We start from the raw sequence: 23972 nt of genomic DNA on the forward strand, positions 1-23972 counted from the left end.
AAACTTCTTGCCCCACTGTTGAGGTGCAGGTTAATTGCTGGGCTAGACACAGCTCCTTAGGTCAGAAGGAAGAGAGAACGCGGAGTTCAAGTTAAGCATGGTTGGATGGCAGGCAGAACACAATTATCTGTGTTAGAATTTAATCAGGGTATCGTGGCTTTTTCAAAGTGTCATTGAGCCTGTTCTTAAACAAACACAGGACAGCTTTGTGACATACCTCAGATAATGATGGGCACCACACTGCTGAGCTGTTTAGCATTTACTCAGGAGGTAAAATGTTCCCAGCGTTTCCCCTTGGGTGTTGGAAGCCTTCCAGCTGGGAACCACACTGAGTGTGTGACTGGCTGTGTTGCAGCAGGCACGTCCTGCAGATGTAAATGGATTCCCGACTGGCCTATCTTTAAGATCTGGGCACTTCAGGGCATTTTTTTCTTGGCTCTTGGTTACTCTGTTTTGAATCTTACCAGTCATTTTCTTCTTCAAAGTAACATATGGAAATGATTTGAGATCTGCTGCTCAAAGCAAACTCGTTCTGCGCTGGGGACCATTTCACACAACTGTCTGCCCAGTTGACGTGCAGCAAGACCAAAGCCAGCTCCCATGCACCATCTTTCAGGTCCAAAGTGGTTTTTAGCCCACAGCACAGGTCATGATGGGGTTAGAGCAGGAAGCTCAAGTGCTATCTTTCAGACTGTATGTTTTTTGTTCACAGTAATTCCTTTGTTCACATCAATTCCTTGCTTTGTTCCTTTATCGCCTTTCATGTGGCAAAATTACAGACATTGATACCAGATTTATTTATGCTGCAACTCATCCAGAGGCTCAGACTCCTTGGCAAACATTGTGCATTGCTGGGCACTGCGTGGCAAGTACCCTTTTTCTCTCCTTGCATGCAGGTATACTGAAGTGTCACACTGAAAGCTGTCAAGTTTGTACTGACAACTCCAGAGTTTGGCCTGGAACCCAGAAGCCCTCAAATAGTCTATTGTTAAACAGGAATACTTTTTTTTTTTCTGTCTTTTGGCCCCTAATTTATGGATCTTCCTATGAATTACACTATAGTCTCAGTGAGACATGGTGTGCAGCAGCAACAGGCAGTTATTTTCTATGCTAGTCAAAGCTTAAACAAAATACAAAAAGATACACCCAAAGGACACCGCGTGAATGCTACCTCTGACATCGTCACAGTGCACAGTGAGCTCACAGGTTTTAGTTCCACTGACTTTCTAATTTCTGGCTCTTGGGATTAAAGGTAGTTTCTGTTAGTAGAAGAAACCCTTCTGTAACCTCTACAGCTTCTCCATTCCCCATTGCCCCCACCCCAAGGCAGCGCACACACAGCAGCCATCCCCAGCAAGACAGTGTTGCGTGTTGGGCTGTGCCTCTCTGGACCCTGCTTGTACATCAGGGGTGATAGTTTTGCATGATTTAACATGTAAAACTGGGGGAGGAGACACAAACTTTTGCTGCTTCAGTCTGACACTTGCTCAATTCATTTGCTTTCAATCCTGGTGGCTTGTCTGAGGCAGTGGTACCTCGTGGGCAGAACATGCTACTAAAGTTGGGATGGAACCTTCAGTACAAACCCCTGCTACTAGAACTCCTGGGTAGCCTTCCAGCTACCCACAGGCACTGTTAATTTTGCTGCCACTAAAGTACCTATCAAGAAGCTTCTTTTGTTCTATGCACACAGCAGGGGTACACTTCTTGTATGCTCTTATTTCTCATCTTGGCTCACATAACTTTCTCTTCCCTGAGCTCCCCAATCGCTGCCCCACTGTTATTCCTGGCAGAGCGTGATTGCTCATGGAGGTGTTTTTTCTGGCCTAGTGATCTATGATGTTTTTTATTTTTTCGCTTTCCTTTCAGATGGATCCAGTGACTCCTCAGCCACTTCAGCTTCGAGCTGCTCTTCACACCCCTTTAACACTGCTCCGTGTGCCCTCCTCCCCATGTCATCCTCACTGCTCCATGCACAGCCGCCTTACCCGGCTGCTGTGCCCTGGATCTCCTTCCCCCCAGCTAACCCGCTGTGCCAGTGTGCTCTCATTTACTTCCTCGGTGAATGCTGCAATGCTTTGTGCTTGCAGGATAATACTGAGTCAGTATCTCTGGGGGGTTTATATGATTGCGTAGTGGCAAGCAGAATAGAAAGCTTTGACTTCTTTCCTTCCCAGTGACCATTCTTAGCTTCTATTACTGTTGATCACCATGTTGATAAATAGCACCATAAAAATTAAGAGTAATAAATTTAGTCTTTGTAAGAACTTCTGGGAAGCTTTGTTAAAAAGCAAACAAATTATCTTCCCACTTGGGATATTTCAGATGCTTTTTACAGACAAATTTATTGGTCTTTTATGAGAGTAGGAATATGTATCCTACATGACTTAATGTAGAATGGAGATGAGCCAAGTGCCTAAGAGTGATGAGGTGGCATTATCACTCAGTTGATGAAGGAATTGCAATGATGAAGAGTGCTGCTGTTTTTCATCATGAAAGTAGTGCTTTTCACTCCTTTTTATGAGGCTGAAGCAGAAGTGGGTAAATACATAAACCTAACAGTAGAGTACTTTACAAAAATGAGTGGGCATACTGGTCCAGGGTCTCCAAGGGAGTTAGGTAGCCAACTCCTCTTAACTTGCAGGGACCTAAATATCTCTGGACTCTCATCCAGAATCTGCCTAGAAATATCATACTTTGGGCAGTGTTTCTTGGTTTAAAAATGAGAGCAATCAGGCTGCTAAAGTCCAGGAAGTCCTATCTGCAGTTTTCTACAAGTCCATGCTGTGACACATGATGATTCGCAGCCCCTGCCTGGGGAGGCGCCTCGTCTCCTCCATGCTCAGACTCCACCAGTATTTACCAGTCTCAAAAACTGAATGTCCCATCACTAAGGACACGTGATGGTTACCATCACTGAAATCACTACCAAGCTAACCCAGAGTGCTTGTCACTGGGGTTTGAACCAAGACTGACTACCAGATTTGTCTAAAAAACTAATAGAATGGTGCTTTAGGACAGCCCCTGCTACAGGATAGGAGATGAAACTGAATTAGAAAAATGGTTCTGTGGAGTTCTTACTAAATGTCACCAGAAACAGCCAGTACAGCTCTCCACCTTACCCTCTTCACGGTGACTCGCTGGCTGTGTCACACTATGTCTCTCCTGCTTGTGCTGGTATATTCTTGCACTGGTATATTCCTGTGTTGGTATATTCTTGCGCTGGTATATTCTGCTGGCAGACTGGGCAGCTCTCCTCTGCTCTTCAGCAGGCACAGCCTCAGGCAGCAGATTGCTTCATGAGAAACTCTTAATGCATAAAATTGTTTGAAATGAAAGTTGTGGGAATGGTGCTGATGGTAATGCAAGTTATTTTCTCAGGAATGTTTATTATTTAATTAGTTAAGACCAGGGTCTGACTGTAATTCAGACCAGACTAAATTGAACAGGGCTTTGTTTTTAATTTCTCTTATGTCTTTAACAGTGTAAGAATTAACACACGAGTATGTATGAACATACGCTATGGGCAGCATGATTTAACTTTCCAAGACAGATCGGCGCTGACTCACAGTGAAGGAGTTGGTAACAAGAGGGGATCTCAGGCTGGCATCACAGGGCTCCTTTTGAAAGCTTGTGCTGTTCCCTTTATTACACTCCTGCCTCACCATCTGAACTCTGGCTTCAGAGCTGGGGAGAGGATTGCATCAAGAGCACGCTGTTCAACAGTATACTTGTTTTCTTCGTACAGAGAATGTTGCAGAACAGGTTTTACATAAGGGTCTGATCTTTGTTCCAGATGGGTTCTATCCCAAAACAGCACTGGGACTTGTCCAAACAAGAAGTGAGATGTGACAATAGACAGCTTGCAAAAAGGGAAGATAAAAGGCACAAAAAGAAGTGTGTAAGGGGGAATGCACACAACTTTTTTCTATCGTTCAGAAACTTCTAGTAGTTTTCAGTTAGAGAGATATTCTGTTACCAGGTGAGCAAGTAGATTTGATATTTACTAATACCGTACTGGCAGTATTTCACAAATATTAATGATTCCTTACTATTCATATTTTTTGTACAAGCTCCAAATTTTGTCTTAAGTGTCAGAAAATCCTGGACCCTGGCTTGTAATTAACCTGTCACAGGCAGAAGCTAGCAAACATTTCAGGACTGTGAACTCTGGGGCTAGCTTTGGTGTGTCGTAAATGCAGATCCAAGATCTACACCTAAGCTGTTATCCTTTATTTCTTCAATATGAGAACTAGTAAACAAGAAACGCCACGGCTGGTAGTTCTTGACGGCTCGTCATGTCATTGCAAAAGCACCAGTATCTTCTAATCTCAAAGTACATTAAACTAGTTATTTTGGTTGTATGTTACTTGATTCTCTGATGAGTTAAGCACTGAGTTGTGGTTGAAATGCTCTCACAGCAGTTGTAACCCCGAGTTGTAGGTATGTTCTCAGTTGTAAGGAGACCCGCAGACGCACGATTTGGGGTTCACTTCGCACTTTCCCCCGTCCCAGAGGGCTCTGTCCCTCCTGGCCAGCGCAGCCGAGATCTCCGGTGACTTCTTCCAGGCTTTGAGTTCACAAAGCGAAGGGACTCAAAAGGCTCGTAGACATATGAAATAATTCTGCACGCGGATTTTAAACCGATTATGGCGAAATCTTTGCCAAACTCGAACACAGTTTGTTCCCCTCTCCCCAACAGTCTCTGATCTCTTCACCCGGCGGTTCCAAGGCCGAGGGTCCCCAGCACCCGCCGGCCGCGGCTCTGTCCCTGTTTAACCGACGCCTCTTTCCCCCCAGCGCCATTCCGCAGGATTCCGGGAGCCCTCGCGCGGGACAAGGCCTACACCGGGCGGAGGCGGCGCCGCTCCCGGAGCCGGCGGGTTCCCTCCGCCCCGGGGGCCCGGCCCGGCCCGCCGCCGGTGCCCGCTCCCCTCAGCGCCTCGGCCGTTCTCTCCCGGCCTTAAAGGCGCCGGCGGCGCTCAGCGAGACGCGCCGTTTGGAGCAGCGGCGCGCTGCGCTGCCCCTTTAAGGTTACCGCGGCGACGGGGCTGGGTGAGAGCGAGGCGCATTGACGTCACGGCGGGCAGTCATTGGCCGCCCCGGTTGGTTTCCGGTGGGAGCCGCCGCCGCCGCCGTTGCTGCCGTCGCCGAGGGCCGGGCCGGGCGCGGAGCGGGGGGGGGGGGGGGGCGGTGGTGAGGGCCCGGCGGAGCCGCCCGCGCCAGGTGAGCGGCGGCGGCGCCCGGCCCGGCGGGGCAGCCCCTGAGGGGATGGCGGGGAGGCCGGGCCGGGTGGGAAGGGCGCGGAGCGGGAGGCCTGCGGCCTTGGGGGCGGGGGCCGGCCCTGCTGGGGGGAGCGGCCCGGTGCCGGAGCCGGCAGCTCCCGGGGCGGGGGGGTCAGTGTCCCCTTTCCTGCCTTGGCTGAGGCCCCGTGTCCCAGGGGGGAGAGCGGCCGCGCTGCGTGGGGGCCCCCCGCGGGCTCGTCGGGCCGTGCCGGGCGCCGCCTCCAGGCGTTGAGACGCTGAAACGATCCCCCAGCCCGGTTTGTCCCCCGGCCCGGGCACGCCGGGTGGTTCCTTTCGCCCTGGGGGCTGCTCGCACCGCACCGCTGGGCCGCGGCGGCTCTGGGGAGCGGCGAGCAGCCCCGGCCCTGCGGTGAGGGGCGGGCAGGGCTTGGCAGGGCAGCCCCGGGGCGGGCAGGCCGGGCCCGGGCGGTCCGCGGGAGCCCGAGGGCAGCCCTGTGTTACGGGGCTCCGGAGAGCTTCGGGTTTGCAACGTGCAGAACAAAACCCTTGTCAAAATGCTGGAGTTTTGACGATTTCTTTAGTATTTTCCGCACTGGTCTTGCAGTTCTCCTGAGCAGCCGTGGCCCGGGTGTGCTGTCTGTCAGCAGCGCGATGCTTTTTCCATAGATTGTAATTAGTAGGCTGTCATGGAGCTACCGAGTTTCTCTGGGGCTGTTAATTAGGACTGACCTTCACTGTGCGAGTTGTCATAACAAAAGAAGTAACTGGAGAACTTTAAGGCACTTTTGCAGTCCATGGGAAGCCCGTACTTGGTGTTTATGCAACACATCGTACATCTGTCTGTGCGTACTTATGCAGGGATTAACTGTGACAAGAATGAAACCTGTTTGAAGTGTGAGCAATTTCGTGTTAACTGCAGTCCTCCTGTAATCTCTAGGAGCATAATTCAGAGGGCCACAGTGTTACATTGCCTATGTCGTCTGTGTTTCTCGATCTGCTGCCTCACTAGGATAAAACTCATACTATGACTGCACCGCTTGGCTTTTCAGTGACTTGTCATTTCTCAAAATTATTTTGTCTGAATCCATTTTTTTCCCTTTCAAAAGCTGATCCTGGGATCAACGTATCTTACTGCATATTCATAAGCTGTTGTCACTGGCCCTGTACCAGGTAACTTTATATTTCATCAAAAATGCCTTGAGAAATTCTTTCCTATTTCTTTAGCTGTCTCAGTGTTAATTCCTTTCTGAAAAAAATGATGTGAAATATTTATATATATATATAAATATATTTTAAAATGGTTCTATAACCTGAAAGGCGGGGGGAAAAACCTGCTTAAGAATGTTTTTGAAAGTGTTACAGCTGACGCTATAATTTTAAAGTCTCTTGAAAACCTGGCATCGTAACAGATGTGTTTAAAGATGTACTCTTGATTATTTACAGTTGACAAAATATTTTGGGGATTGCAGTGTATCCACAGAGATAGTTATGAAGTATGGACCAGTTTAAACTGGAGAGTAGCTTTTTATGAGTAACACACCTAATCCCATAACTTTCCTTAGTGGACCTTGCCTTGGCGTTTGGTGAACTGGCTTTGGCTTCAACCTTAACATGTTTCACTTCCTAATACTTTTCATACCGGCCTCTCGGATTCCCAGCTTCCACCCACTGATCTCCTGGTCATCATCCCCATGACCCCATACAGACCGTACAGCTCTGTGCAGTGAGCTCCAATCCTACAAAATAGTAGGTTTAATCAGCAGAAAGTTTAGGTGGAAGCTTCCCTGGCTTTGAGTGCTTGCAGGGCTTGAATTGTTGAAGCTTTCCCAGCTCAATCAAATGCTTTTCCTTTTGTGCCTGTGGCTACAGAGCACCCAGATTTTTTTATTTCTTTCCAGGTGCTAAATAAGTTCATAGCTTTTTCTTTCATGGTTTAGCTTAGTTACTAGTCTTAGAGATAAAGGTAGTTCTGTGCTGGGATATCAGTAAGATGATAATGCAGCATAACTTTTTTTTAGGCAGCATAACGTCCCTGACTCTATTGGGCAGCAGAATTTTCATTTCTGCTAGTTATTTAAGCTTCTCTTTCTCTTCTCTTCAGCAATGGCAGCTTCTAGCAGCAGCAGCAGCGAGGAGGAGCGTAGTCTTCGGGAATGTGAACTTTACGTCCAAAAACACAACATCCAGCAACTTCTGAAGGATTGCATTGTACAGTTATGCACCGTGAGACCTGAAAGACCCATGGGATTCCTCAGAGAATACTTTGAAAGATTGGAGAAGGTAAAAAATACGTGGTGGGAGGGGAGTGAAACAACCTGAATGTACATCATCTCTTTGTGATTTAGAGGTTGAGCGTCAGATTTGAAGTGCTCCTATTGGCTGTTGGAAATGGGGACTGATGCTTTTGGAAAACAAATCCTGTTTTCCAGTACTTCAGGCCAGTTGATCAGGGTGTGAAAGCACCTCTGTCATAACGAAGCACGCAGGGCAGAACGTAAAATGACAAGGAGACTTAATCCAGCTGGGATGAAGATGTAATCCCTGCCTCATGCTTACTCATAGAAGCTAAGAGAGAGCCTACACAATCATGCCTGCAGTTAGATGATTGACCAAAAGCGTTTGACCTTGGTTAGACACTGCAATAGGCATTTGGTTTCTTCTATTGAGACAAATGGTTTAGAGCCATTCGGGTACAGCACAGCAGTAGTCGGCCAGCAGTAGTTACCCAGGCCTAGGTGAAGTCAGACACAAGTATTTGCATTCCAAATCTCTAGGAGAGCGAGCCTGTTTCTGCCTTCTCTTGGGAGTTTGGTGTTGGGGTTTTGCTTTGTTGTTCCTTTTGTGTTTGTCCTCAAGGTCTCGCTGGTGTTTTTGTTGTTGTTGTTGGAAGCATTCTGGGATCTTGGGATTGGAAAGCATTTTGTGATCTCGGTGCTCATGTTTGAGATGGTGATTTCACATTCTTTTGAACTGTTCACTTTATATTGATATCTAAGCCGATAGGAAAGCTGCTATGAAAATGGGAGGTTTTAAAGGCTAATGCAGAGGAAAGGTTAGATACAGTGACTCCGTTCAGAGCACAATTAGTAAATAAAGTAGCTGTGACCTTCTACAGCAGTCATTTGCAGGTGCTGCTTGCAGTATTTATATATGGGAGTTACAGTTTTTTCTTATTTATTCTAGCTACTTGCTGATGTAAAAAAGAAAGAAATTAACACTAGAGATCATAAATATGTATAGTGGAAATCGTCTTTAATGTTTAATGGAAATGTTCAAGGTAGATACTGGAAAGTGACTAAATAGTACAGACCAACCTCCTATAACACACAATGTGTTCGAGGAATGTTTTGCTTATTAAATGAACAAGAACTCTGTAATATGTCTGACATTTTTTTGGGTAGTTGCATCTTGAGTACATTCTATTTCAGAGAGAGTGCCAGCAGCAAACCAGGTAGTAATCAGGTCCTTAAAAATCCATTGTCCCTCCCTGTTACCGTGCCTCCTTCCCCACCTCAGATTCTCGAGTTTCTAAGTACGGATAGATTGATAATTTTTAAAACATCATCCCAACTGTTGATATATAAAGCTTTACAAAGTAAACTGCGTTACTGCACTTAGAATAAATTGTAAACCAATCCGTCTGTAAGGATATAAAATAGGAATGTTTGGATGCTTTTGTGTAGTGGACTTATGGTCAACATGCAGTATTTAAGATTAAAGGAAACTTAATTTGGTTTTAGCAGTACAACAAGTTAGCTTTGAACTTAATCATGTGTATTCTGGAGTTGAATAACTGTTGATGATTTGACTCTGGTGCAAATAGGCTGTCTAAGTACTCAATCAGCCTATAAGGAAGCTGAAAATAAAAATGCTTAGGTAATGTTTTTTCCCCTTAAATTACTCTAACAGTTTTGGTCAGGGTCTTTTATGAGTGGTGTTGGCGTGGGTTATACATGCCCACTAGTGCAGCTATAGCTACAAGTGAAACCGTAGCATTTTTCTTCTTGCCTTCTTGAATTTACAAATTGCTGCAGCTTTCTCGTACGTAATTTCACCACTGAGTCTAATGGATTGGTCTTAGTTTAACCAGGTACTCTGGTACCTTAATAGCTATCAAATAACAGGACAGTGAACATCCTGTGCTACGTTGATGAACTCCTCTGACATCCGTGTCTGGAAAGCATAAATGTTAAGTACTATTATTAACCAGCTCTAACCTGGTACTTAGCTCTGGTAAAGCAAAAATGTTTGAAATGGAATCTGCTTCACCTTCCAGAAGTAATGTCTGTTACATCTTTAATAAAGCAGAGCAGCTTTTCAATATACTTTCTAAATCTGTTAATCTGTTAGGCTGGATGAAATTGAAGTTGAGATACGGTATTTTTTTTTTTTAAGATTGAATTCTGAAAGAGCACCATTTAAAACCGAAGTAAGGTTGCTGTTTTCCCTCTAGTTATCCTGACAAGTCATCTCCTCCACAGAGCGCAAACACAGAGCTGATTCACTGTCATGTTATTAAAATACACTGAAGACATTTAAACATGCTTTTGAATTTATGTTGAGGAACATTAAAATTACTGCCTCTGAGATTGTGGTAGGTGCTATAGGAATTCAGATGTCCTGAGTTATGAAAGCTGTTACATGAATCTAATTACTACACATTGATTGTATAAATGTTTTTATTTTATCTGTTTGGTGTACTAAGGCCTCTGTTCTTTTGGCTGTGCAAACATGTCTGGTTACACCAATGCATACTAAAAGCTAACGGTTATCCAGTGCTGTGCTTGGCAGTGTAATGTAGTCTGAGCTATGGAAATTTAATGTAAAGATCGTTATTACAGCCTGCCATATGGATCTTGGATATTGGACATGGCTGTCCACTGGAGTAAGTGTGTGTTTGAAATACTGAGTGTAATGCAGTTATGTGCGTATTGGGCTTTATAGAAAGCTGGAATTATGAAGTGTGATTGACATCTAGGCACTGTACATCTTCCCCACCACCTGCCCTGCCTCCACAGATACATGCCTGAATATTTTCCTATTTTCTTAAGTGTTTCTTTTGCAAAACATGGTAGGTAAGAAGGATACATTGTGCAGTTGAGAATTTTAACACTGCTTCTTTAGTTTCTGAGTGTTTGGGTTTTTTTAATATGTGGAGAGCTGATATAAATTAAATATTAATTAGCCAGAAATTGAGACTGTTTCTGGTGTAATGACAATTACCAGATGCCAGACTATACAGTGTAAAACATAATTCTGAAATGGTGAAGGTTGTCTTCAGTAGCTGATAGACTTAAATATGTGAAGTCTCATCACTTTAATATTTCTCACTTGTAATAATTTAAATGGGCTTAATAACTATTTCTTACTTGTCAGGAAGAATAAAATTTACAGTCAGTGGTCACTGACACTGAAAACTTTGAACTGCTTGATCAGCTGAAAGACCAGGATCAACGCTTGGATGTAATAAATAGGCTAACTTTATTATTAACCCTTTTTAAAATCCTGGTAATGGTTATAACTGATCAGCACAGAACAAAATGAATGCCTTTGTCCATTATGTGTTTAATCTGACGAGCTTCTAAACCTGAACAAATACCTTTTCTCACTCATAAACACTGGCTAAATTCTAAGGTAACTGAGAATAATAACTGCCACTCTTTCTTCAGGTCCTGGTGTAATTTTTCTCTGATCTGATGGTGTAACATGATTTAATATTGGAAATTATAAAAGGTGTATTTTAAAAAGATGAATACAAGAAAAGCTACTGCTGTGAAAACAGTGGGATTTTAGCGTGTCACTCCATGGCACAGTGTTGTCTTGTGATGTGTAATGTGAATATATGGAGATTTCCCTCATTCAGCGATAATCTTCCTCTTGATGAGTGTTTATACAGACTATTTAGAATGGGTGGTATATTTTAAGTTAATGTGTTATCTTACCCACCTGTGACTTGTTTCTTTGTCCATGCCCTACCTTAACATACTTTTTAATATAGTAATGTTGAATCTCAGATCAGGCAGAAGTTGTATTTTTTTTCTGTTAGTGCAGTTTCCTCGTTCCTTGATAAATGCTGCTGAAGTGCTTCTAACTCGGAAAGTTAGAGGATCTCCATATTTTATGTGATACTGAAGAAAATACAGCAGCTGGTGTTCACTTCTTTAAAAAGTGTCAAGCTTTTTTTCCCTGGGTTAAGTATTCTGTGTGTGAATGAACAGTATGTTTCTGTGGTTGGTGGTGTTGCCCACTTTGTAGGGAGGCAGTTTAAAGTGAACACTTACTACTGCTCAAGCTATTTTTAACTTCATCTCAGTTGAGACTTGTTTCTCTAAAATCAGAAGATAGAAACAAAGTTTTAAATATGGTTTGCTCCCATCATTTTGAAATGTAGCACTATTTTATCAATGGGCAAAAAGCAGGAAGCGAAATGTGATTTGATGGATCAGTGCTTGCTCTTCAGCCATCTGAGAGGTGTAAAATGTAAACTCACAGTAATGGTTATCTGATGTCCCTTTCCTCAAAGTGCTGGTGTTATACATAGCCTCGTGCACCTCCGGGGAGAGCGTGGCAGCCAAGCAGCGAGCTGCCTGCCTGGACAGGGGACGATTTCATCAAGGACACTGGGACAAACCCAGCTTTTCAAAGTGCCAGGAGCTCGCAGGGAACAGATGACTCCTTGTTCTTTTAAGGCATGTCCCAAAACCCTGTTTCCTTAACACTGGGAGAGTCATTTGAGCTGTTATGATGCAAATCCTCTGGCTCCGAGGTGGTTTTGGTTTTAATCTGATTTTAGTTGATTAAGGTGAATCTTCTGATGTATAGAAGAATCAAATTTCTGTATGTCAAGCTAGTTAGGCTTCATTTTATTGTAGTTAGGCTTCATTTTATTGTAGTTAGGCTTCATTTTATTGTAGTTAGGCTTCATTTTATTGTAGTTTTCTACAGTATCACTACAACACAGCGCAATAGGTAACTAAGGGAAATAAGGAAAATGTGTAACATTGTGCAAAATTGACAAATCTGTAGTTTGCGGGGGAAAAAAACCCTACTGTTTGGCCTCTAGCATCCTTCCTCCAGCTCTTTTGTAAGCAGTGTTCATATTTCTTTCTCCTAAAATAACTGTTGGTTATTGAGTGTCAAGTTGGTCCATGACTTGACCTTGTTTCAGAAGCTTCTCCTGTAACATGGATTTCAGAGGAATTGCTTTTCTGTCTTTCAAATCAAAAAAGGCTTAACACCTCGCAGCTGAGGGACAGAACTGCTGGGTTTACAGTCGGGAAAATGTCTTTAGCATTTGCAGAATGTCCTCATTGCCTGTTGAATAGACTAGTGGAAACTAGAATCAACTTGTTTAAACTTCTTAATTTCTTAAACTGTTAGTGTAACTTATTAAAATAAACACCATTGTGATACGAATGTTCTGAATGAGAGGCATATCTACCATCGGTTTTGGAAGGCCTTTGATCTTGGTTGCTGTAGTCTCCTGTTTGCCTTAGTGTGGGAGTAATAGTACACAGGAAGCTCCTTTGCATTGGCAGGCTAAATTGGAATATGATATATAACGACTTTTTTTCTTTACTGGATTATGTGACACAAACATGTCTTCCTTCCTGTTTAGGAGGAAACAAAACAGTTGTTGAATCAACAGAAGTCTGGTTCACGCTCAGACTCACGGGAGGATGAAATCTCTCCTCCTCCTCCCCTGAACCCTGTGGTTAAGGGTCGAAGAAGGCGTGGGGCCATCAGTGCAGAAGTCTATACAGAAGAGGATGCTGCGTCGTATGTTAGAAAGGTGCTCTAACTTTTAAACATTGCTAAAAATTGCATCTACAATCCAAGAGTTTATCTAAGACCATCTTCTATCCAGTGTCTTAAATAACATGAAGCTCCTGTAGCCTGTTAAGTCTTGTGATAACTGTAAAAAGCAGACCTGTGTATATAGCTGTTTAACTGGAGGTTAGAATAAACTGTCCTGCAATTAAACCATTTACGCTTAACTTAAACCTGTTCCCTTTGAAGTAATACATATTTAGATGTACGTATATATCATATATATAAACAAAGTGCTTCCAGTTAGTCGACAGCTGCAACAACATTACGTTTAGCCCAATGGCAGAGCAGACCTGCTGCTATTCATAGGAAAACCCAAGTTGAACAGATACTTGTACTCTTACAAAAAAACTTACAAATTTAGCATGGAATGATGCTTTTTACAGTTGAATAAAATAATACAAGATTTTATCTACCTTCTGCACAAACTGGCTGTAAATATTGACTTTTTTTTTTTAGATCTGTAGTGCTTGAAAGAAACTGGAAAAACTCAGCCAGTGTTTTGCAGCAATTTAAATAATTTATTTACCCTATGGAATGCAGAAATTTTTCTTGAAAAAATTAATCAGTTACTTTTTCTGGTTATATCCTAGGTTATTCCAAAAGATTACAAGACTATGGCTGCTTTGGCAAAAGCTATTGAGAAGAACGTGCTGTTTGCCCATCTTGATGATAACGAAAGAAGGTAGGAATGAATCTTTGTAGTTTTAAAGACAGTTTCTTAAAGTGCAGGCTTCGGAAGAGCTAAATGTGTCATAACACACAAAGCTGTACGGCCTCTTTACAACAGTCAGTGTGACTGTACAGAGGCTATAGGATGAGTGCTGATGGGTGGGAGGTGCGGATGTACGAATGCGTGCCTGTGTGGCAGCTGTGCGAGCAGTTCTCTAATTTTGATATCCTTTTCTTCAGTGACATCTTTGATGCAATGTTCCCCGTCACTTACATTGCAGGAGAGACTGTCATACAGCAAGGCAAGTGACAATGTTTACATTGATGAATAAGTTGGAGATGGTGAGCAGACTCTGGCCTAGTGCTCTTGTTAGTTTTTGGGGGTTTTTTTGAATGTAAAAAGATTGAATGCAGTGACCCTTTCTTGCTGTGTTATCTGAAGCACAGCTCATGCAGAGGTGAGGCCTGGAGCCATTGTAGGAAGATGTGGGTTTGTTTCACGTGTTACCTCTTGGAAAGATTGTAATTTGATGGCTCTGTAGAACACGCTCTGTTGGTTTATGGATCCGGTACACCTTTCCAGTAATCCTGGAAATGCTGCTGATCTCCCACATACCAGTAGATGTGCTCTTTCACAGGCTGAGGGGAGTGCAAAATAGCAAAATGTGAAATTTCACCCTGTAAGCTGTGCAAAACTTGTCTCTGCCAACCTTGTTAGATTCTAAACATCAAAGCTGACAGAGATGCCAGTTCTGTGAGACACAAATGCTTGCATAGCTTTACTCTTTTTAGTATGTATTCAATTTTTGTTTTCTTCTTTAGGTGATGAAGGTGATAACTTCTATGTTGTTGATCAAGGAGAAATGGATGTAAGCATTATCAGTAGTTTATTAATGACATGTTCATCCCTAGCAGAAGAATAACCTGGTATTTGTTAGGCTTCTTCTATGGGTCCTTCCTTTAGCAGCTTTTCTCATAAAAAGTTCTACTTGTAGAAGCTTATTTTGCTTTGGAGCCTCTTTGCTGCTTAATGGCTCAGTCTGGCTGCATAGACTGTGGGTTGTGTTGGGTTTCAAAATGAATGATTCAGTCACCAACACAATACTAACGCTTTACAAGTGCAGGGTGGAGTCCAGTTGAAGTGTGGGACAGGTTTTAAGAATGACCAGGCTTTTTATTTTCCAGTCCAACTAACCCACAACTTTCTCTGACAGAGACTTTGTTGGGATTTTATTTCCTGTCAAAGGGTCTCAGCAGTCTACGTGTGTAGTCTCTGTGCATGTGATGTAGAAGAGGGTCCTTTAGTAGATGAAAGTAAAAATTGTGGCTGGGACTGGGATTGGCTGTGAAGTGTTGATAAAACCCTGAAATGGTCAACTGCGGCTGTACAGACGTGAGAATTTCCCTTTACTACAAAGGAAATAGGGGTAGCAGGAGCTTCACGTTGTCTCTGAGCAGCTGACGAGGCGCCGCGGGCCTTGGCTCACCACCATGCGCTGCCTTTCAGGTTTATGTGAACAACGAGTGGGCCACCAGCGTCGGGGAGGGTGGAAGCTTTGGAGAACTTGCCCTTATATATGGAACTCCCCGTGCTGCAACTGTCAAAGCGAAGACGAATGTGAAGTTGTGGGGCATTGATAGAGATAGCTACCGAAGGATCCTGATGGCAAGTATTTTTCTAGCTGATGTGTGGCTTTTGCCGTTGACTCTAGCTGTGTGCATGACCTAGAATTATGCTTTTGGCTTTACTATTCACTCAACTTATACTGGTCATTTGACCTTCTACCTGTGCCTGTCATTTGCTGGAGTTATTTATTCAAAATCCTGCTATCTCTCTTTTGTAATCAGAGAACTGATCACTTGGCATACATTTATCAGGCTTGGGGCCATGGGAAATCTTGCATTAGTGAAAAAAGTACCAGTGCAGTATTAAACAGGACTAAAAATGTAATACCTATGGGTTAACATGTCAGATACTTCAATTCTGTGCTGCATTTAGCTTGCTATTTGTAAGTAGTATGTGTGAACAACAGTTGTAACTAACTGGAGCAGGTGTTCTGAATTTTGATAAGGTTATCCAGTTAGAATGCATTTTAGAAACATTAAGGCTGCAATAAATGTTAAGTACTTTATGAAGGTTGCTGAACTCTGAAATGAAATTTGAAAACACTTAATCTTGTGGGTTTGGGATCTGAGACAGGATGTGGTATGACTGGTTAAATTTTTTTGGTCTTGTTTTACATGATGCTTCAAATAAAACTCGTGAAGTAGAAAGCAAACTTACTTTGTGTGCTTGGGTTTGTTTTTTTTTCTTTTTTTTGTAGGGGAGTACTTTGAGAAAGAGGAAGATGTATGAGGAATTCCTTAGTAAAGTATCGATATTGGGTAAGTGAGAAGACTTTTGTTCTGAAATGGAATAAATTGCCATAATCTAATAAAGCTGTTATTCAGCATTATTATGATTACAGGCTATTGTGGTAATCTGTTAAAACTGACTCCAAAGCCTGTATTGCTTTTCTGCATCATTCCAAAATAATTCTAATTCACATCTTGATACCTGATGAAATAGGTTGACCTCTGTAAACCTTTGACCTTTATACAGGTTGACCTGTATCAAGACAGAGCAAAAAATACAATTTCTGCCTTGAAAAGATACTCTGTTAATGAACTATTAACTCTACAGAATCTCTGGACAAGTGGGAGCGTCTCACTGTAGCTGATGCATTGGAACCGGTACAGTTTGAGGATGGGCAAAAGATTGTGGTCCAGGGAGAGCCAGGAGATGAGTTCTTCATAATCCTGGAGGTAAGGAAGGTCAAAATTAGAAGCTCAGAACTTTAGTACTTTTTTTTTTTTTTAACATGTCTTATTCTGCCATTAAATAGATACTTGGAGGAAAATGACACATAAGAATGTGCTTGTAGAGAATCCCTAAAGAATTATAATCTTGCTGGACATGCAGAAGCTTATATTTAGTTTTGCTTGTTTTTACAAATGGTACTTCCAGGAAAAGTAACAAGTTTCTGGCTGAAATCAGTTTATCTTTTTCAGAGAACTAGAGACCCATTCTAGATAGCTAGTAACGTCTTGCTAGTGGTATCATTGTTTTCTGTCTGGGTTGTTTGGGTTGGGGTTTTTTTTCTTTGCTAGTCATACCATAAATTCTTAGTATTATGAGGAAAAACAGGAAGAAATCAGTGCTGTGGAGATGTAAATACCCAAGACATTTTATGCTTGGAGAGGAGGGAGCACCAGCTGGTTTTATAGAGCAGTCTGGTGAACTATGTAAGGACTGTGAAGTGGTTTAAGACAGAGACATCATAACAGTTACTTCTGCAAAGGAGCCGATTCCTTGTGGGAATCAACATTTCAAGTGATGCTGGAAATTCCAGTTGTTTAATTGCTGTGATTTATTAAAAGGGCACAGCTGCAGTGTTACAGCGTCGATCAGAAAATGAAGAATTTGTTGAAGTGGGCAGACTGGCACCTTCTGATTATTTTGGTGAGTTACATAGTGACAACCGTGATTACATACACCACTGTCACCATTTTACCTGTGCTGTGTTGATGACTGCTGTGGATGATAGTGATGGGATGGATTTGCTTAAGTACTGTTTTGGCTAACTCCTGTGGTTTCACTCATGTATCACAGAAATGTGGTTGTTCTAGAATACTTTAATGTAGAAGGGGCCTGGGGGTGATTTGGTCTGACCTCCCTACTCTGAGCAGAGCTAACTTTGAAATTTGCTCAGGGCTCAGTTGAGCCTCTTGTGTCTCCAAGGGGTGGAGATCCCACAACCTCCCTGGGCAATTTCTTTCTCTGTTTAACCAGCCTTGTGAATATTTTTTTTTTCTGCATGCTTGACAAGAATTTCTTGTTCTGCAACTTGTTGCTTTCTCTCTGCCTTTCACTGTGCAGAGCAGTCTAGTTTTGTCTTTATAATCACTCGTTATGTAGCTGAAGACAGCAATAAGATTCCCTCCTTAGTCGTCTGTTCTCCAGGTCAGACTAACTCGGCTCTTTCAGCATCTCTTTGTACATCCTGTGCTGCAGTCCCCAAACCATCTGGGTGGCACTGCTGGACTTCCTCTGCTTTGTCAGCATCTTGTACTGGAGACCACGAAACTGTGGTTCTCTGTGTGTAGTCTCCCAAGTGCAGATCAGGGTCTCTTCTCCTTCTGTTGAATGTGTTCTTACTCACCTAAAAGTTACGTGGTATGTAAGTTGCTTTGGCTTGAAAACACTTAGGTATGCTGGCAAATAAAAAGGCTAAGATCCTATTATAAATAGTTACTTGTGAAGACTTTGAAGTAGCCTTCACATGGAACTAATAACTTGTCTAGTGCATGTTGATTTATTTTGGATCACAGATGAAGACTGGATACGTATCCTCACAAAGCATTCTTGCAATATAATGTAGCAGTATATAACTATGTTCCTGGTGGCCTTATTTTGGGTTCAGAAGAAAAGTGGCTTGCGGTTCTGAAACAAAGCAAGCAACCTGTTTAGAATCTACTACTTAAAGTTTAAATACTTCCCCTCTCTCTCAAAACAAAAGAAAGCCTAACTTTTTTCTCATGTTTAACGTAGATCCTCTCTCCTTATTACTCTAAGTAGTCCTTTTGCTGAAGCCTTTTGGTGGTTCAGTTTTTCAGCTTTGTAGATGATGTAATCATCAAATACTCTGTCGCAAGGCCTGAAGTGGGATGTACTCGAGTGCACTAATAGTACTGGATCTGACCAAAGGTCTGCTTAGCTCAGTATCTAGTACTAGATTTTTTTGTTCTATGTATGTGGTTTGTCTCTTCTAGTATTTCCTTTGATGTGTACTCTTTGAGTTTCCCACTCTTAAACTAAACATTATCTCTACCATTGTGTTGAGGTGCTGCAGACCTGTCCCCCAGGGGTTTAACTCTCCCTTAGCACCTACTTACTCTTTTGCAAGCCTGTGTTTTGGAGGCTAGTGAGTTCAAGAGTTTTAATTGGTCACAGAGGAAAAGCTCTCATTTCTTTTGAATGTGCCTTCTGATAATGCAGGCAAACTTATTCTCCAACGAGCACTGAGGTCTTTCCTCAGTCCTGAACATGGAGATAAGCAGCCCAACTGCTTAAAAACAAACCCAGGCGTCAATGCTGTGGTTGCTTTCACTCTTGTTGTTAGGAGTGTTGGGGGTAGCCCTTGTCACCGATGGAAACAGGGGATTGTTGAAAACTTCATTTCCAAATATGTTGTTTAGCAGTTGTGACAGTTATTTGAAACAAAGCTTTTGGCATGTTTGTGCATAACTTATGAAATGAGAATCTGAGACTTCAAGATACTCGTCTTCCACAGCCCCACGGCCAGGTCAGATCCTTGATTCTGGCTGGCTGTGGCTCAAAGGCTTGTGCTGGTCTTGGTGTCCTGAGTCTCTTAGAAATACCAGAATTGAACAGTAGCATACCTTACATATTAGAAAAATCACATAATCAAGAAGTAGTTGTTATTTGAGACATGACCTTTTCTTAAATAGAAGCAATGTTGAAAATTCTTTAGGCCTTCTTCAGAGATGCTTGAATGCAGACAGACTTTTTAATTTAAAAAAGTCGTCATTTAGTTCCTCAAGTAGTCTTTTTAAACTGCCTTCACAATTGCTTCTAATCTAACTATATAAATACTTGCTCTGATCCGTGTTAAAACCTCAATTACCTTCTGTTCAATTCCTGCAGCAGTTTGAAATACAACAGGGTAATTTCTTCAGCTCTTTGCATGTTGATTTTTTTTTTTTTTTTAACGCTGTTTGCACTTTCCTGTTGCCCTAGGTGAAATAGCTCTGTTGATGAACCGTCCCCGTGCTGCCACAGTTGTTGCTCGTGGCCTGTTGAAATGTGTAAAGCTTGATCGACCCCGATTTGAACGAGTCCTGGGTCCGTGCTCGGATATTCTCAAGCGAAACATCCAGCAGTACAACAGTTTTGTATCGCTGTCTGTCTGAAACCTTCCTCCCTATCCGAAACATGCTTCACGAATGCAGACTGCTTTATTACCCTTGTGCAGAGCCACATTGCCACTGGCATTTGCAGCTTCCTGTCTGTTTAAAAAAAGGAAAAAAAAAAAATAAATGCTTATCATGGCACTATTTTTAATTTAGAGCATATTAGTTCTGTGCTCTCTGTCCCATTAAATTAATAGAAAAAGTTCTATGGAGACGTTTGCTCTTACGGCTTCTCTCTGTGCAAGTGTCCAACTCAGGCGAGTGCAGCCTTGCTTCAGCGAGGGAGAGATCTCCTGCCACCATGCCAATTGCCATAGAGTGAGGAGGTGACAGTAGAGGGGGAGGGAAGATTCTTTTAAAGGTGTTTCTCAAATTGTTGGACAGATTTTAAGGCTGTGGTCATAATCTGCTGTATTTCTTTTCAAATGAGAACTGCCCTGGTAATTGAGCTTCTTGGGGCTTGGGTTTTTCTTTTTTTCATATTTTTGGGTACTGTAATCCTGGGTTCAATCGTGAGGCATCAGCTGCTAAGAAAGCCACAGTTGGAATTTAACAGTATAATTGTTCCTGTGTCTGCTGGTTTAAGATTGCTTAGTTATGTTTTTGTCAAGTGTAAATCAAAGCTTTCAAGGTTAATAGTTCTGGTGAACTACTGCAGTTGTTACTTAATTTGCTGACTTGCCGCAACTGATTTTTTTTTTCTTGTTCTTTCTTCAGCGATAGATATGCCATTTAAAACTCTTCCTGTTCAAAGTGGCAAGAACCAAATGTTACATTAAATGCCTAACTTTGGTCTCTAGTACATAGATTGGTGTAAGAATGGTGCAGCTGTCTGGCTGTTAGTAATGTTCAAGTACTTAGATTGGTGTAGAAGTCAGAAGCAAACATTTTATTTTCCCTGCAACTCTTGCTTGCTTTGTATTCCTCAGTTGACTTTTTAAAAAATGATCATCAGTTCAGGTGACCCTTTATTACCAGGGAAAATAAATGTTGAGTATTTATGGCCAGCACCAGTTGCAGGTGGCAAGCTTGCTGGTCTGTATAGGTGCCGTTATTCTTGGTAGAGAATGTGAGGCAGAAAAAGTGAATGTTTTAACTTTCCTGCAACACTCAGTTATTTTAAGTTTTTTAAATCGGTCAATTCATAACTTTTAAAATTGTTAATTATAAATCTAGTTTAAATACAAAAGGTGCATTCTCTTTCCTTACTTATGGAATTTACATGACGCATATTTCATACTCACTCTTTTTTCCAAGTTCAATATGTTGCGGAGTCTTAAATGTATTTCAGTATTTACCAGCTTTGTGTTCCATTATTCTGTGTGCACCAATACTTCCCAAAAGTTTTTACTGAATTCCACGGTTCAATAACGGTAGGCAATTTTTAAGGTTTCCTTTAAACTGTAATTTATATAACGTAGTGTAGGTTTGTATTTGGGAGTGACAGCAAGCAGTTTTGCATTTGTTGTGCAACTACTTCTAATGATGGAGCCCTCATTTTATTTCAGTTCTGAGGTGATACGGATTCAAATTCAACAGACTTTCTCCCAGGCATGTAGATAATCAGAAAGAGTGCTAATTGATGCAAAATAATACTGAGGGTATCAAGCCTTTACAAAAGGTTTCAGAGTATTTCTGAACCTGAAATCCCAATAATGGTATTAAAACTTTTGTGGTTTGAGTTCTCTATTCAGAAGATGTTGAGTAGAGAATTTCTGCCAGAGTCCTTAAGGAGTAATGCTACCTTTTTGGTTCTTTTTTTTTTTTTTTAATGGTAAAACTGTTTTCTTAAGTTTTGACTCTATCCAGGTTTTTTTTTTTCTTATGTGTTCTTTGTGTTACTTTAAAGCACCAAAAACTGTGTAAACTAGTTAGAGCTCCACAGAAAATGCACATTTTTTTTATATAAGGCTTTCTAATCGAGTTTCACTACTGCATCTTTTTAGCTTGCTGTTTACTCCCTTTTGTAGTTTTACCTACAAGATTTTAAGATAAATCAGCTAAGTCTGAGTTAAATATTAATCACAGTTATAGCTTTACCTTTGTGTGCAATTTAAATATGTTTGAAACCACAATTGGCATAGTTTTGCCTTAGCTAACATTCAGGGCTTTAGAAGTAATTTTTTGCTAGTCCACCTTTAGCGAATTTATGAAGTCTATTGCCCTAGAGAGCTATAGTCAACCAGAGGACCATTTTTGTATTGTTACCTGACTCTATAAGTCTGATTTACTGTATGTGCTAATATATTATATTATATTCCTTTTGTTATAGATTGTCCTAATGGCAGGTAAAGCAATAAAATGATTTAAATTCTTAAATGCAATCAGTCTCTTTTTTTTTTTTCCCATCCCTGTATTGTGTTTTCCCTCAGCCTTAGAGTACACATTATTAATGAGATGGTAGAAACCAAGGAGCTTAATGGCTTAGCTTGATGTTAACTCTGGAGGCTTGAATTCAAGTCTTAGCTTACAGCACACCTGAACCTGCCCCTCGAGCCTGCCGGAGAGCTTGGACCCCACAAGCCAACCCGTGCCTGTGACCCAGGAGCTGCTCTGGAGTCTGGCACCGGGTGCACATCACTGCTTTTGAGGTGAGAAGGTACCTGCATCTTGCCCAGGTGTCTCTCAGCAACTCGTGCTGCTTTGATCTCTTCTTAAGGTTGTTAATTCCCGGCCCAGCCACTATTCTTGGAGCTCATAAGCTCCTGTAAGTTGTCTGCTCCCATCTGTGCATACCCTTATGAAAGTTTTGAACGTGTGATGATTAATGAGTTCTGGTGGACAGACAGTGAAAAATAGAAGAGGGGGATTTTCACACTGTGATGAAGTAGGAAAAGTTTGAGAAATGGTGACCTGAAGCAGCTCAGACTAGACATATTTTTCACCCAGCTCTGAGAAAGCTATCACCTGACTTTGAAGATACATTAAAAAGCTGCCGTGTAAGGGAGAATAAAAATAAGAAGAAAGCAACCTTGCTACCCCTGTTAGTGTACCAGCCGTTTAAACATCCGTGGGTTTCTTTCATATGCCCCTCCCTTTCCCCCATCCCCTCGATCAAAAAAAAAGGCCAAAACCTTTCTTATTACCTAAAATGAAAGTTTAAAACTTCCACTTCCAACCTTATAGCTTTACTCTTAAACTTATCTTCTGTTGCCATGTTCTTCCTGTTCAAGCAGCCAACAGTAACCATTCCAGGACACCGACCAAATTAATTTTGGGCTTATCTGTGGTAAACTCACAAAAAGTCGCCGGTAGAGGGAGATCCAACTTCGGGAATACAGCGTCCTGGACTGAAACAACCGCCCATGCTGAGAGTGACTTAAATCCTTTTATTTTCATCTGTTCTCTGTCCACAAGAGTAACAAGGCCTGTAAGCCCACCAACGTCGAGAATTCTGTTTGTTTGATTGAGGCTAAAACCTTGGTTTTGTGAAAGCTGGAAAGGGGAAGGGGGAGAGTTGGAGAGACTAAAGGAGCGTCGTGTGGGTTTGGTTTTTTTTTTTTGGTTGGTTGGGTTTGTGGGGGGTTTTTTGTGAACCTTTGTGGCTTCAGAATATTGGAGGAATCTCCTTGCTAAGTAGAAACACTCCAAACTTCCTCAAACATACAAATGCACAGAATAGGCACCTGTAGGGACATATTCAAATTACAGCTAGTGTGTCCCCAGTAGTTTTACAGCGTGGAGACAGGTAGTCAATTGTAGAACTGCTGTGGAGTTGAATTAAATGTCAGCACAGACCCTGTGGAAAATGATAGCTGCGGCCAAACAAGCTTTGTTCCTTCCTTGCATGATCCAGGCACTTACTGCCAGCGTCACTGAGTTCCCTTTAGCTTGGGCAAAATTCCAGCCCCTGAGAAAAAGTCAGCGGTGGGGGCAGCAGCTTGCTGAGAACCTGTTAACACCTGCTGCCCGACTACGGTTGTGCTGTGGGTTTAGCATTCTCCTCTGAGAGCTCTGCAGGGCTATACATGGGGTTTGTTTAACTTAAAGGTTAGTTTAGAATGAGCTTCTAGTAGATTGGTTGTGAGGTGTGTTTGGTTTTAATTTTTTTTTTTTCCCCCCTTAAGGATGATAAATTATCAACAAAGTTCTCAACTACTTTCCCATGGCTGCCAAAAGGCTCAGTGTAATCGTTCTTGAACAGTTAAAGGAAAAAACTATTAGGGAGCTTCAGTAATCAAGTTGTTCTTAAGCCTTGTCGTTGGGAGGCAAGGGGAAAACTGCACATTGGAAGTCTATGTTAACTCCCTC

The 23972-nt window shown here is 42.1% G+C and overlaps 1 protein-coding gene across 1 annotated transcript; it reads left to right on the top strand.

Moving 5' to 3' along the window:
* The first annotated feature begins 5131 nt into the window (after positions 1–5131).
* PRKAR1A (protein kinase cAMP-dependent type I regulatory subunit alpha) lies at positions 5132–22040 on the top strand. Its single transcript, XM_074846893.1, has 12 exons — positions 5132–5226; positions 6353–6416; positions 7348–7526; positions 12865–13038; positions 13670–13761; positions 13989–14050; positions 14571–14617; positions 15256–15414; positions 16073–16133; positions 16432–16553; positions 17169–17250; positions 19549–22040. The coding sequence occupies exons 3-12, from the start codon at positions 7350–7352 to the stop codon at positions 19719–19721; spliced, it is 1149 nt and encodes a 382-aa protein (XP_074702994.1). The 5' UTR covers positions 5132–5226; positions 6353–6416; positions 7348–7349; the 3' UTR covers positions 19722–22040.
* Positions 22041–23972: the final 1932 nt, after the last annotated feature.

The sequence above is a fragment of the Strix aluco genome, chromosome 21, assembly GCF_031877795.1.
Source record: "Strix aluco isolate bStrAlu1 chromosome 21, bStrAlu1.hap1, whole genome shotgun sequence".
NCBI classification, from domain to species: Eukaryota; Metazoa; Chordata; class Aves; order Strigiformes; family Strigidae; genus Strix; species Strix aluco.

Excerpts from the sequence above, each read along its gene's own strand:
- PRKAR1A (XM_074846893.1), top strand. The coding sequence starts at position 7,350 with ATGGCAGCTTCTAGCAGCAGCAGCAGCGAGGAGGAGCGTAGTCTTCGG. Across the intron at positions 13,039-13,669 it reads CTGCGTCGTATGTTAGAAAG|GTTATTCCAAAAGATTACAA; the intron begins GTGCTCTAACTT and ends GTTATATCCTAG. Across the intron at positions 15,415-16,072 it reads GCTACCGAAGGATCCTGATG|GGGAGTACTTTGAGAAAGAG; the intron begins GCAAGTATTTTT and ends TTTTTTTTGTAG.